Genomic DNA, 16,139 nt, shown 5'->3' on the forward strand with positions numbered 1-16,139 from the left:
TACCATATGGTCATGTATTGATGATATGTTCTCGCTTATGGAATAAAGTGTACAGAAATTGACAGTATGGTAGTTGGACATGACAATAATTCATGGAATGTATCGTACTGTGTACCAGATTGGGAGAATTTTGTCTTAGTAGTAATAGTCTGTAACAATGTATCTCTTTCTTTTCTATAGGTGGGACAAGTCATAACAAAGTGAAATTCATCTTCAATATTCTTATTACAAGTGGGACACAGTCTCCGAGTGGCTGGTGTGTTGTGGTGTCGACCTTTTTTCGATTTGATTACTAAAAAATCATTTGAAATTCGTCAACATTCGTCAAGGCCCAAGGGAAACATCACTTGGCGAAGGTATGAGATCGTGGAACTCTAGTTTCATGGATGACATCGATTTTCGCCTGGTCTCAAAAAAAATATAAAAAAAAGAATCACTTCCTCCGAGGCTCTTGCCTGGGTGCCATCTGACGGATGCCGACGCTCCACGGAACCCAAGAACTCATGATCACGACAGTGCCCACTCACGTCGCAAAAGGCCAGCATGTGCCGGCTTGTCGTAAATGTCGCTTTGTACTACCACAAATTCACAATACCCATTGTATTCCTGTGGTTGAGCAGCATTTTTAGCTGGATTTTTTTTTCGCCCGCGCGCACTAGTTGCAGGGTCTTGAGAGGATGACATCCATAAAATTACGTCAGTTTGGCCTAAGTAAGCCATAACGTAACGTGAAGTCTACATGCCACTGGACTTCCAGACTCCTCAGTTACGCTAATGCGGACACGGGGACCGCGCCGGCTCGGAAACAGTGCGCCAGACTTGTCTGAGATCCACTTCCGACACATTAACTATAGAACAAATGTGCAGCTCACAAAACATGGGGGTCTGCATAGGGTTTCGCACGAAGCGCAGTAGATCGTTTTAATTTTATGTAATTCATAGACAGCTGCTCTTAGTTAACGTAGAGGGTACTCCGCCTTTTATTATGAAATGCGCAAAAAATATAGCAGTATGTTGTGGGATTTGCCGTAAAGAGTAGTCGAACCTCCATAATTATCCGATAACCCCCATACAGACCCCCAAACCTCCTTCTATCCCACAGTGCGGGCTGTTAATTGGACGGAAGTTCTAGTAGATTTTTTAACTCCTTGAGGAACAATTACTCGGGTAGAAGGAAGTTTTTTTCCCACTCCATCAGCAGAAACTGTCTGCGGTCCAAGTGAACAACGGACCTATGTTAGCCTCCACCCCAGGCTTTTCAGCTGCCTGCTCTCAATAAACTCCGCGCTTCACTACATGTGTGTTAGCCTCCACCCCAGACTTTTCAGCTGCCTACTCTCAATAAACTCCGGGCTTCACTACATGTGTGTTAGCCTCCACCCCAGGCTTTTCAGCTGCCTGCTCTCAATAAACTCCGGGCTTCACTACATGTGTGTTAGCCTCCACCCCAGGCTTTTCAGCTGCCTGCTCTCAATAAACTCCGCGCTTCACTACATGTATGTTAGCCTCCACCCCAGGCTTTTCAGCTGCCTACTCTCAATAAACTCCGCGCTTCACTGCATGTATGTAAGCCTCCACCCCAGGCTTTTCTGTTGTCCTGTCCTCAGTGAACACTGGGCTACACTATATTAGCCTCAATCCCAGGCTTTAATTATGCAAATTAGTCCCCGCTATGCATACTTGTAATCTAATTATGTCAAGCATCTTACCTACTATCATAAACTGCCCTGTAATGTCAGAACAAGTTGCTATGGGCCCCGAACTAATGCCACTTCTTTCCTAGCCGAAGAGTTATGTATGTACCGGCTATGTATGCACCATCGAAAATTTGTGGCCCTAGCATGTCCGGATCACGAGATATCAAAACCAGAAGGTCTGCTGCAATACCAAGGAAAACCACCAGGAGGCAAAACATTTCTGGGTCTCATCGATCAAGACCTACCCACCTACCAAGTCATATGATAATCCATTTGCGTTATCGTGCTAAACCACATACACACACACACACACACACACACACACACACACACACACACACACACACACACACACACACACACACACACACACACACACACACACACACACACACACACACACACACACACATGCATGCATGCATACATACATACCCACATACAAATAAACTAACGCTACGGAAAACATAACTATCTTTGCGAATGTAAAATGTTCTAATATAATCATGCTCATAGCGCAACTTCCCATTTCGTCATGATTTTGGTGCCCTACTACGGTATGTTGTCACTATCCCATCTGTCGATTGGGCCATGTTGATTTGATTATATGGATGACATCCTCTGAGAACCCCAAAACGGATGCGAGCGTGTGAATGAAAAAAAAAAAAGAATTAGCAAAAAAAAGTTTCATTTTGAGATTTACGTGGCCATGAAGGTTTAAAAAAAAATGACACAGAATATGGCATGGCGAATAATAATCTACTCTTCAAATTTATTTCTTTATATTTTCGACATTTTTGTTTGATTTTGGCATTCTACTACATTGCTATCGTTTTCCAATATTTATTTTGCAACTTACGGTATATTTTTGCTAATTTTCCAACTGTTTTGTACGATTTACAGTATGGTTGAAACCTTTTTTTTTTTTTTTTTTTTGGAAACGGCCGAAAATTCATGCGCGCGCGGATGTCATCCATATGAGCAAATCAACATGGCCTTGGGAAGACGCTTCCTGTTTCTCGAGGAACATTTCTTATCCACGTGCGTGCGTCTGACGTCATCCGTCAAGTAAAGCCTGTCCTGATTTAACCCTGGCAGCTGAGTATAAATTTGTGCCACAGTTTGAGTATTTGTTGTACGTTAGAACAACACGGCCTGTGTCCATACACCGGGCGGGACGGGGGGTGATCCACACAAGGTGTTTCTGACACGTGCCACGCGTTTCACCACGACACAGAATAAGAGAATCAGAGAAGTAACAGTTGCAGAGCAAATGCATGATGTTTACCTCCGGACATGGTCTGCTGGGACATAACTCTTACTCAAACACATTCACATACATGTACATGAAATTGCATCATTTTATGTAACCCAACACCAGTCACTATGGTGACAGGCGTAAACAAATCATGTCATTGGTCAGGTCAGAGGTCACCCTTTGGAGAAGAGGAAGAGGAAGAAACTGTGCAAAAACAATATGTTTTCCTTCGGTAAACATCAAAATCGCTAAAAAAATACCCTAAAATACTTAAAAAGTGCCAATCTTTACGGCAAGAATTTTATGACGGGTTTTCTACCGTTATATACTAAATTTTGGAACACACGCCTAAGACTTTAGACTTTTCGTTCACTTGTCTCTTGTTCTTTTTAGTTATATGGTTGAATCTGATGGTCTTCTATATCTTCATCCACCTTAACCAAACCAAGCTCGCACATACAAACTCGAACGACTACAAAATAGTAGATTTTACACGAAACTCTGTGTCCTGCCACACCCAAACACACAGAAGAATCAAGATTCAAGATGTTGTCGGGCAGAAGACGTAAGGAACAAAAATAGAGCCAATCGTGCGACGAAGCTGAAGGTTCACGACAAGGTCGTACAACGTTTTCCGTCGATCTTACGACTCACCCACAAATCTTTCGCAAATTTCTTTAAGGCATTCAATGCAGGTTTTAGGGCTCATATCTTGGAAACCCGATTTTTCAATGTTCAATGTTCTAGTCACTCTTCTACATACTGAGTTAACACAACTCTGTCCCAATTTATAGTAACCCACATGGAGCAAAAATAACCGAAATTCTGACAGAAAATGGTTACTGGAAGAGCCCTGGGATGATTTTAAGGGTGCCACCCATGAAATAAAGGTCTCATCTTGGGGCTTGTTTTTTGCAGTTTTAGAAGCCGAAAGTATGAAATACTGATTGAAATGTGCTACTGTGAAACAGCATGTGTCATCATAAATATTGCCTTCAGAATATTTCCAGTTTTGCTGCTCTGAAATCGCATTGGATGCCTTTTAATGTTCTGCAGCAGACCCCTTCTGTGATCCCCAGACAGTCGGTACCCGGTTGAAATCGTACATATGAACTTTATTTGCTCAACAATCGTATAAGGTACAATGTATGGCAGTAATACAACAATTCTACAAAACTTTACTTACTACAAACTACTATCTAAATAGTATTTGAGTTACCATATGGTCATGTATTGATCATATGTTCTCGCTTATGGAATAAAGTGTACAAAAATTGGCCTACGTAAGCAGATATGGTAGTTGGACATGACAATAATTCATGGAATGTATCGTACTGTGTACCAGATTGGGTGAATTTTGTCTTAGTAGTAATAGTCTGTAACAATGTATCTCTTTCTTTTCTATAGCTGGGACAAGTCATAACAAAATGAAATTCTTCTTCAATACTCTCATTACAAGTGGGACACAGTCTCTGAGTGGCTGGTGTGTTGTGGTGTCGACCTTTTTCGATTTGACGACAATGCGGGAAATTCACCCCTTACGGCGGCGTTTACAGATCCTTTCGAAACATGGAGTAAGGCCACAGCAAGTAATTTTTATGGATGACATCAGGGCGCGCATTAATTTTCACCTGATTTTGGAAAAAAAAAAATTTTGTTGCCCTATGACAGTGGTCACCATGCCGAAAATCGGCAAAGATGTCTGTTGCCGGAACGTGGATGTCAGATAACTATGAAGAGAGCTCGAGATGACAACAATAGGCTCTGATTTAATGTTTTGTTTCTTACTTGATGCAGTGATATGTGATACTGGCTGTGTACATGTGATGTTCCCACCGAATCAAAACCATTTGTATAATGACTGAGTCAAAACTTTAAAATGTTGGAACCTTGTTTTTTCGGCCCGCCTTGTTTTTTTTTTCGCCCGCTCGAATTAGATTTGGAATCTGCGGAGGATGTCATCCATAAAATTTACATGCTGTGGCCTAAAACACGACCCGGTGATCGTATGTTGCATGTGACGTGGCCCGGGGAACAATGAGTGATTGGACAGGAGACACGTGTTGGCCGTGACAAGGCACAACAAACACCTCAGGGTGGTAGGCAAGTTTTGGACTAACAATAATAAATGGTTAACTTATAAAAAAAATTACCCGCGCAATCACAAGCTTCTTATAGCGCTGAATTGATGCAGTGTTTACAATCGGTTTACATAAGATTCAATCAATAATCACAATCACATGATAAACATGATGCATATACCATATTTGCTCCACATACTTTTGTGAAACTGCCGCAAGGGTCTGTGCGGCTGCCATTCGGCGCCACAATGTGACCTCAATACGACTTTCCCCAACAGAAGTTAGGCCATGTTGATTTGATTATATGGATGACATCTGCGCGCGCATGAATTTTCGGCCGTTTCCAAAAAAAAGTTTTCAACCATACTGTAAATCGTACAAAACAGTTGCAAAATGAGCAAAAATATACCATAAGTTACAAAAAATTAATAAAAACTATACCAATGTCGTAGAATGCCAAAATCAGACGAAAAAAGACGAAATTGTAAAGAAATGAACTTGAAAACTAGATTATTCGCCAAACCATATTCTGTGCCAATTGCTCAACCCTCATGACCACGTAGATTTCATAATGAAAAGAACTTTTTTTTGCAAAACTTTTTTTTATTCGCACGCGCGCATCAGTTTTGGGGCTCCCGGAGGATGTCATCCATATAATCAAATCAACATGGCCTTAGGTACCCATTTACACCTGTGTGGAGTGAGGAAAGTCGTGTAGAGTTAAGTTTCCCAAGGGCACAAATGGCATATCTTGAGATGTTGGGATCTTCACTGACTCTATAGTGATTTTCAGTGTATTAACAAAAAGACTTGAGCGAGTCGACTTCAGCTTGAGAGTATTGCAGTGAGGTTTTGCAGTTCTTGTACTTCTCGCACGAGGGCGTCAATGCGATTATTTGCCGTTAACATTTGTGTAAAGGATTGGAAAATTGCTTCTTGTCTTATTAGGAGATCCTCAGAGTGTGCTCTGTTCTGTTCTGTTCCATTATTTGTTTATTTGTTTATCAAAATTTTCCAGCACATGCGTGGAGGGGGAGGGAGAACAGGTGGGTCACCTTTACCAGACTTTCCCTCCCATAATTACATCAATAAAAACATTCTAAAACAACATTGGAATTAAACACATTGAGAGAGTAATACATAAACATACATTCAAAAATATGGACATGTAACATATCAGATATTATTCTACGTAGATATCAGCGCGGGCTTAATGCTATGCATGTCGCACATATCTGCAAGCCGCATTATCTTTGTTATTAGGCCACAGCAAGTAATTTTTATGGATGACATCAGCGCGCGCATTGATTTTCGCCTGATTTTGGAAAAAAAAACAACAAGAAATTTTGTTGCCTTCTGACAGTGGTGTCTGTTGCCATGCCGGAAGGTAGGTGGCAGATAACTATGAAGAGAGGAGACAAGAAAAGGCTCTGATTTAATGTTTTGTTTCTTACTTTGATGCAGTGATATGTGATGCTGGCTGTGTATATGTGATGTTCCCACTGAATCAGAACCATTTGTACAATGATTGAGTCAAAATTCAAAATGTAGGAACCTTGTTTTTTCGGCCCGCCTTGTTTTTTTCGCCCGCTCGCATTAGATTTGGAGTCTGCGGAGGATATCATCCAGAAAATTTACTTCCTGTGGCCTTACTCCGACAGACATAAAATCGTCTTCCGTTTGACTTTTTTTTTTGTTTCTCGCGGCGCGGCATGGTGAAAACTTGTGAGTGGGTGTCTACTAAATTGAAACGAACTCACCGTTTGACTTCTTGTTGAAGAGTTTGGACGTAGAGTCGATTTCTAGAGCGACGTCACAGTTTTAGTCGCACAGCTGGGAATTCGATTTTCGCCGCGCCAATCGAATGGTACTGCAAAACAAAACAGAGGGGGGGGGGTGTTGTAGGTTGAATACTGTGCTTCTTTATCGTTGAAGAGGTTCATCAGTCACGTAGAATTAACAGTTAGTAGAAATTCTTCGATCAGTGACTGTATTTTTGTAAGGAAAAACCACGTACCTCCAAATTTTCGGTGTCAGCTGTACACCTTGATCACGGAGTGACCTAGTCTCGCGAGAAAATTTGGAGGTACGTAATTTACCTTACAAAAATACAGTCACTGATCGAAGAATTTCTACTAACTGTGCTTCTTTAGCCTTCATATGAACCTGTAATAAGTACTAGGTACTGACCGACAAAGGTCTCCGTTACAGAGACCCGTTGATTTTGAAGAATTCCGTAGCGAAGGATGTTCAGAGATTGACACGACGTCCTTCTGTGTTTTTATGGCGTCTCCCTGGTCAAGACGACTGGTTTCAGCTTACTTGTCGAAAATCTACCGGGGTATAAATGGTGATCTAACACAGCGTGTTAACAATTTTTCTGCATCAGGCTGTTCTTGAGCACTTCAAAGTTAAGATTCGATGGCAATTTAAGGATGATGCCGAGTTTGTTGAAGGCTTTTTTAAGGCCGCACAACACAGTATTTATGGGCGAACCCCGTAGTCAAAAGTAGTCCGGGCACAAAGTAGTGCTGCACAATACTAGAGAAGGGTGCAGAGATTGTTCTGAGCATGGTATCGAGATAGAACCTGTGGTAAATGTTAGAGGAATACGCCAGTTTTGAGACTGTACAAGTTGAATTATGGTGCGTGTTCAGTCGGCGTAGATTTGCGCTTGGATACTTGTCCCGCCTAGTACTGTGCGTCGGCTGCAGTTCCATGACCTCCGCAGTGGCGCTAATAAAAGAGGGCATGAGAAGAAAACTAGCCGGCAAATTTAAGCTCATTTTCGCATATGTTGTACACTATACCCTGAAATTAAACATATCAAAAATCTGAACCTTGCTTGTGCACCCTACTATGATTTTCAGTGAGTCGAAGTGAGTTACTTTGGGGTCCTTAACTATAGAAATCCCCATAGGGCTAAAACTGTGTTGTGCCGCCTTAACGTTTTGTATGGGGACACTCAGCTCAGAGGAAAGAAGCGGCCATCTTGGACGAGACCATTCTGACACATGATATGATAAAGATACAGCTAAGATATACATAGATAATAAAATAATAAATCACATAAGTCATACACGTTTTCTTGGAGTCGTGATAGATGAAAAGCTTTTTTGGAAAACACATATTGATCATATCTGCAAACAAACTTATAAGAACATTGGAATCACAGTATAAGAAAAGTTGCTTATAAGTGCTTAGCGCGAAAAGTATCTAAGACTCTGTACTACACTTTAATATTCCCCTACTTGACTATTGCAATATCACCTGGGGTAGCACGTACTCAACTTCACTCAAACCACTGCATCTGTTGCAAACACAGCCTCCCTAAATATTTCGTAATCTAGAAATTATGACAGTTTACGACATAAATAAACTACAACTAGAAAGGCCGGCATTTGCTTTGGAGAAAATTCAGCATGACTTCACCACATTTTACAACATGTCAGGGAAAGAAGGAGAAATACAGGGGAAACAATTCTTTATTACATTGATATAACTATAGTATGAAGTGACAACCGTTGGATAGCAATCCCTTACATTATTGGTAGGGATTTTTAATTTCATAACGCAAACTGTTGATTTTCAAGATAAAAGAAGCGTTTATGCCCCGCATTCCAATACTGGAGCAGGAAAGCTTGACATACCTACCAAAACACTTGAATAAAGTTCATACTGTCAATATGGCATGGCTTTGTACAGGTGTTAATTAAGTTAACCCAATCAGATCCGAACAGCCAATCAGCAAGGAGAATAGAGGAAAGCTGCATGCCTATTGGTTGCCCGCTCTACATGCCATTCTGATGACTCATGCCCAAGTATGGTAACACACTGTTATAGTACATTTTCTATAACACAGCCAAAAAGCTCAAATAAAACTATTTCAAAAGCCTGTATCACAAAAATAAAATAAAAACACCTGGGGGTATTTGCCCACTCTACCTTCATGCCAAATTTCATGTTATTTGGCCCAAACATGAAGGAGTTGAATCAATTTAAAGAAATGGCATGAGAAGAAGAAGAAGTAACGTGAGCAAAAACAATATGACTTCACCACTAGGTGGTGAAGTCATAATTAGCTATTTTCATCCATGAAGTCATCACAAAAGTCATTGCATTCAAAGGGGTAGTGCAGACAATGGTGAGTACTGACTGATACTTGTTGTGTGATGTTGGTAGCTATACTGGCACACTGCTGTACAAGCCTCGGGATAGGGCACAGACACTGGGTATGAGAATTGCTCTCAATTCCCAAGGGAGGTATCAATGAACTTCATTTTTGGGGAATATAATCAAAACCCCTCAGTGTATCAGCCAGGGGGGTTGGTTTTCCTCAACTCTCTTTTTTTGTATCCCTGAATGTGTGCTTCAGTGAGTTTTGTTGCAAAGCATGCATTTTTCTACAATAACGCTAGATGTCGTCACTGGATAAAGAAACCGTGATGAGCTCAGTGCAAAGACCCTACCACACCTCTGCGTTCAAGTTCATGTTAAGATTACCAGTAAAAGAAAGATAAAGTCTTAACAAGGTTGGCAAAATGTCATCGATATACACTAGGCTACATTTCATAAACACATTAATTTGTTGAAGGCATTGGCTTTTGTACCTCCGTGAGGAGATTTTAGACCCTGTTCACACGGAATCGCGATTCGGGTAACTCGCATTCCTCACATCTGGTCCACGAGACACAAGTTCTTTTCAAACCGTGCCGGAGCACGATTTGTCTAAACTACATTTATTTATTTATTTATTTAAATTGCGAACACTGCAATACAGTGGAAGCCCTGGCAGCTGAACGCTACTGAAAACATAACCTTCTTGGCGAAGGTAAAAAGTAACAATATAACTCAGTATGGTAGGAGGCCAGAGGTCATTAAAATATGTAATATTTCAATGTTTACAGTATTGTAGGAATAGATGGAAGGACTAAGAGTTAGAAGCGGTTCGTTGATGAAATGTAAGTGTGAAGAGCGGCCGAAAGGTTTTGATCTGTAAGAGGGTCGTGACTTGGATAACCGTTGAGAAGGATGTTGGTAGAGAGTGGTCGATCTATCTAAACTACATTCATTGTCGTTTGATGAAAACACGCAAGGTAGCGTGTTATCGATGTCAGAGGTCAACGACCTGGTTGCTGGTGTCCCCCTCCCAGCGTATCTAGGCCGAATGCCGACGTGGTGCCGCCAGAGGCGGTGAAGGGCACAGCACAGTAATAGGGCTTTCCTATGTTAATATATGGGAATTATGTCAAAACAACGTGGTCAACATTCATATACCTGAGTTTTAGGCTTTGAAGAACATACATTGGCAGGGTAGGCCAACCTCTCAAGTCTCCATTCCCAAAAAACGAAAGAGAATTCTACCCAAACATTGAAAAGTGACCCCTGACCTCTCTGGACATGTACAGCTGATGACCGCATGTAAACCTATGTCTCCTTCAGCCAGCCAGACAACACATACATGGCTGCAAGTCTGTTTTTTCACCAAAATGAAAATACTACAACCCTTACGTATAACATCCAAGTCCAAAACAACAACATTTCCCTAGAAAAAGACTTCTTTACACTAGACTACATTACATTGCCATCTCTATATACTAAAACTGGGCCCTCTGCGCCTGCGCTATTACTGACCTTTGCCCTGAAGCTCGTCCTACAATGGGCACATCATTCGTTCATCACTGCTCTTTTCGTTGCTGCCACGTTAATGTAAAATTTGGTATTGCATATAAATAAACAAATATCACCCCGTAATCCATGACCGAGTCAATATGTATAAAGTAAACAGGTGAAGTAACATTGCGTTCAGACGCAAATCGCGATCCGGTGAAACCGGTTCGAAACTACCTCCCGAGGTGGTTTGGGATGAGTTTGAGTTTGATTTGAGTTGAAGCGTCCAGATGGGGCCGCTTGAATCCGGCTTCGGTGGAATCTGGATCGAAAGCGCTTACAACGTATCTGTGTGAACGATGCCTCAGAGATATGGCTACAATAGGTGCCATTTGATATTGCCCAGAAAAGGTCATAGTCAAATTTTCTGACTTAGGCCCCATTTCCACTAGGATAGAATTGTCCGGATCAAACCGAATTGATTCGCTTGATCCGGCTTCGATCCGGATCGAAGATAGCTTGGAGCTGGATCAAAGCGAATCAATTCGGTTCAATCCGGACAATTTTATCCTAGTAGGAATGGGGTCTTTGTATTACGGTATACGTAGACGTCCAAACATGTGTCCAATAGTTATACACGTGTGTTTCATCTCAACATCACAACAATCAAAACACGCAAACACAATGTTTACAAAAGTTTTCACAGCTGTTTGTTCACCCAATGATTAATGAAACTACTATATAGTAATCTATTCTAATGACTGTACAATTACCCTGGATGCCAAACTAGTATCGGGCCGTTAGCCGTTTTCCTTCGGCAGCCGAGAGCCCTTCGCCCGCCTTCCCTAAATTACCGCCGAGTTGAGCCCGGGGGGAGTTTGGCTGGCCCTTAATGTTTGTCCGGCCAGCCAAACTCCCCCCGGGCTAGACTCCCCCGTAGCGGTAATTTACACCAGCGGGCGAAGGGCTCTTGCGGCCCGGAAAACGAGTTTGGATTCCAGGGTACTGTACAATGGACCACGATACTTTGGCAACGTTTGCGTCCTTAGCCAACATACCCTTACATGAGCCGAGGGAGAATCTTATCAAAAACAAAATTTTCTTATTACTCAGCAACCATGGCATTGGTTCTTTAGACATCCTGTCATTGTTTGACCGCAGAGTAAGCATGTGCCATGTAAGGCCACAGCAAGTAATTTTTATGGATGACATCAACACGAGCATTAATTTTCGTCTGATTTTGGAATAAAAAACAAGAAATTTGTTTGCCTTTTGACAGTGGTCACCATGCCGAAAATGGGAAAAGATGTCTGTTGCCATGCCGGAACGTGGATGGCAGATAACTATAAAGAGGGGAGACAAGAAAAGGCTCTGATTTAATGTTTCATTTCTTACTTTGATGCAGTTATATCTGATGTTGGCTGTGTATATGTGATGTTCCCACTGAATAAAAACCATGTACCATTTATTGGTTGAGTCAACATTTTGAAACGTAGGAACCTTGTTTTTTTTCGCCCGCTCGCATTAGATTTGGAGTCTGCGGATGACGTCATCCATAAAATTTACTTGCTGTGGCCTAAGCATGTGTCATGTAAATTTACTCGCCTGAATGCAAAGCCCATTTCTAGCGAAGGACACCATGGGAAGCTTGGTGTTTCTGGTTTTCCTCGCCCTTCTGCGCCACGGAGGCGCTGCAAATGTCAGGAACCTCCCTGTCCATGGCCACGAGGAGACAGCAGTCGGACAGCAGAATGAAATCACCGGGCAGCAGTGCGCGGTGTGCTGCCCATCTCAGTCAACCCCGTCCTGCCCAGCTCTGGACCAGCTCTTGCTGTACAGCGGCACGCTGAACAGCCTGGAGGGACAGTTAGAACAGCTGAGGAACAGGACAGACAGCATGGATGGACAGCTGCAGCAGCTAGCTCAACAGGAGATGGCTGAAGTGAGTATTTCAAGCTGGTACTCAACAAGTTGGCAGAGTGTTGTGAGAAAAACTAATTTTGTGACAAGTTTACCTCAGTGAGGGGGGCGTCTTTTATACCGCTTTACTTTGCTTTTTTTGTGTTCGCGAAGATAACTCACTCGGGTTTTTTTTAATTATGGGTTCACCACACCACGAAGTGGTGGTGAACCCATATTGCTTTTTCTGATGTTTCTTCTCCTTCTCCTCCTTCTCCTCCTTCTTCTTCTCCTGCCATTTTTTAAATGGATTCAGCTTCTTCATTTTAGGGCCCGAGGTCCTGAAATTTGGTATGGAGGTACAGTGGGCAAATACCCCTAGGCGTTTTTAAATTATTGTGATACAGGCTTTTAGAATGGTTTTATTTGAGTTTTTTGGCTGTGTTATAGCAAATGTATTACTGTGTTAGTGTGCCTTGTTTACCACGTTTGGGCATGAGTCATCACAATGGAATGCAGGGCATCAACCAATAGGCATGCAGCTTTCCTCTATTCTTCTTGCTGATTGGCTGTTGGGATTTAACTTGATTAACAGACTGCACAGAGCATTTCCACCTGCACAGAGCATTTCTTGATGATTGGCTGTTGGGATTTAACTTGATTAACACCTGCACAGAGCATTTCCATACTGACAGTATGTCTGTATTCAAGTGTTTTGGTAGGGATTTCAAGCTTTCCTGCTCCAGCATTGGAATGCGGGGCATGGACGTTTTTTTTTTTTTGAAAATCAACAGTTTGCATTATGCAATTAAAAATCCTAACCAATAAAGTAGGGAATAGCTATCCAACTGTTGTTTTAGTTGTATTTTACTTCATATTATAGTTATATCAATGTAAATCATTGTTTTCCCTTGTGTTTCTCATTCTTTCCCTGCCATGTCGTAAAATGTGGTGAACCCATCGCTGTATTTGCTCCAAAGCAAATATTGGCCTTTCTAGTTAGATTTGTTTTAATTTTACTATACGGTATTTATTGAGGTACGAAGAGAGATTGTGTAGATCACGCCGGTGCGTTTGACGGATTTCTTTAATTTTTGCCACATGATTTACCGGTGACATCGATCGTGTGGCGTAAGGGTCAGTGTGTTCGGTTCCTAACCAAGAAGTCACGGGTTCGATCCCCTGGCATGCCCGATGGGGTACCACTGGAAAAGCCATTTTACACGGCTTTCCTTACTTCATTTAGGTATAACCTAGGTTTGGTTAGGGACGCCCGTGCCGTGTTTGAGGAGAGCCACACCCCACGCACGTTAAAGAACCCACCACACCTTTTGAAAAAGAGGTGTTCGATCGTCGTACTACTGGGCATTAGTAGTTGACATTACCCGAAGAAAGAATGAAAATATTAGTTATTACTTTTTTCACTTTTTGCTGTGGTTTCATGTGTTGAAATAAAATAATTGGACACACACACACGTATAGCACGTGGTGTGATAGTGTCATGTTAGGGACTCCTGTCCGAGGGGTTATACTATTTTTCGAATTTTTTAAAATTTTTTATTCTGTTTTCTTTAGGTAGGGTTGCCCTCTCAGTGGCACTGCTTTGCAGCGGGGAACTTATATAGTACACACAGATGATACAAGCTAAGGAACAAAACAATGTGGCAAAACATACAGAAGTACCAACAGGACAAAACAAACACATGTGAGAAACTACAAATACAAAGCCATTATCCATACTTAGGCCATACCGATTTAATTTTATGGATGACATCCTCAGAAGACCCCCAAACTAGTGCGCGCGGGCGAATAAAAAAAAAATCCGGCCAAAAATAAAAATGCTACCAAACCACAGGAATACGAAGCTGGTATAGTGAATACGTGGCAATACATAGCGACGTATACGACAAGCTGGTGCATATTGAAATATATAGTAATTGACGGCCTTGGGTTTCTATAGTTATCAGCCGATTAACAAATGTATTAGTAACTGAGGTCATTTTCTTGAGGTCCTTTCCATCAGTCTTCACCGTGACGACAGCTGGAGGCTGCACAATGAATGGGCTATACCACACTACTTTCAGGAGGTGGATGGGGCTACCATGTATTGAGTTTTATGATTGTGACATCACTCTTTTTTTTCTTTCAGCGTTATTGTTGATATTGCTATTAACGCGATGTTTTTACATTTTCAGCAGTCGTTGTGACCACCATGCGTTACAAACTGGTATACCTCTTGCAGGGGTGCCAAAGGATTCATCAGAATTTTACGGAATTCATGCGATCCTTACTAGGAAAATACGAAGTTTACGGAATACATACGATCCATTACTAGAAACACAGTACGGAATACATACGATCTATTACTAGAAACATACGAATTTTACGGAATACATACGATCCATTACGCGGAATACATACGATCCTTACTAATTTGGTGACTTGCACCACCATCACGTGACATCGGCAGCAACTTCAAGATGGCGGACTATTATATGGTGATGTTCTCCCTACAATATCTTAATTTCAAAGAATCTTAAGGGCTTGTCCTGCCCTGCTAAACCCCAAACTGCGCTTCTGCGGGCTTCTTTTACGACATAGTAGCTTGTATCTTAGACCAAATAGCAGGGCGATGCTGGGGATCGGTGGAACCGGTAATCGCGGCGGCAAGTCACCAAATGACCCCAAATGACCCCAAATTAGTAAGGATCGTATGTTTCCGCGTAATGGATCGTATGTACATGTATTCCGTAAACTTTTCGAATTCCTAGTAAGGATCGTATGAATTCCGTAAAATTCTGATGAATTCTTTGGCACCCCTGTCTTGGAGGTTTAGAATCTCACATTAAATTTCTTGTTTGAACAGGTTCAGGCCGAAAATGACCTGAAGGCGACTGTCGAGGCACTTCAGGCGACCGTCAGTAGTCAGGACAGCAGCATCCAGCAGCTGCAAGCAACTCTGCAGCAACTGGAAGTGACCCTGCAGCAACAGGCCAGCACGATCCTGCAGCAGGCAAACAGTCTGCAGCAGCTGGAAGGTAAGGCCACACCAATTTAATTTGTTGTTTCTCTGATTTTTTTCAGAAAAAATATGAACCGCGGCAGGGCGAAAAAAAGGCACCCCATGATAGCCGAAAAGGTTACAATATGAGCCATGAAGTGAAAATACCAGGCTGGTTTATAATTAAAACAATAGATTTTGAACTTTAAATGAAACAAAATTGCATTGTTACATTGAAAAGCTTTAACAAATAAGAAGAAAAGGGCTTTCTTCAACCGTTGGGGCCCAAATATGTCTTTCATTAAGCATTTTGCAGTTGATTTAGAACGTGTTTTTTTTGCAAATCAGAAAAAAATGGACAGGGCGAATCTGAAGAAACAACAAATTAAATTGGCGTGGCCTAAGAATCATCAACAGGCCAGCAGAGTTTGGATGCAAAACCATTACTCGTATATGCACTCATTCAATCTTCTGGGGTGCTATGGGAGGCGTATTTCCCAACCGGGGCCCGGCCGGGCTGCTAGTGTTGATGACAAAAAAGTAAATCAAAAATTCACATCAATATATATATATATATATATATATATATATAT

General features: G+C 41.7%; 1 protein-coding gene across 1 annotated transcript in view; it reads left to right on the forward strand.

Moving 5' to 3' along the window:
* Positions 1-12,285: 12,285 nt before the first annotated feature.
* The window catches only part of LOC109462454 (ficolin-2-like), a 12,474-nt gene continuing 8,620 nt past the window's right edge, over positions 12,286-16,139 (forward strand). The window contains exons 1-2 of the mRNA XM_019759010.1: positions 12,286-12,588; positions 15,412-15,583. Coding sequence (XP_019614569.1) covers positions 12,286-12,588; positions 15,412-15,583 — 475 coding nt within the window. The remainder of the gene's footprint in view (positions 12,589-15,411; positions 15,584-16,139) is intronic.

Source organism: Branchiostoma belcheri, unplaced genomic scaffold, assembly GCF_001625305.1.
Source record: "Branchiostoma belcheri isolate BF01 breed outbred unplaced genomic scaffold, Haploidv18h27 scaffold117, whole genome shotgun sequence".
Taxonomy (NCBI): Eukaryota; Metazoa; Chordata; class Leptocardii; order Amphioxiformes; family Branchiostomatidae; genus Branchiostoma; species Branchiostoma belcheri.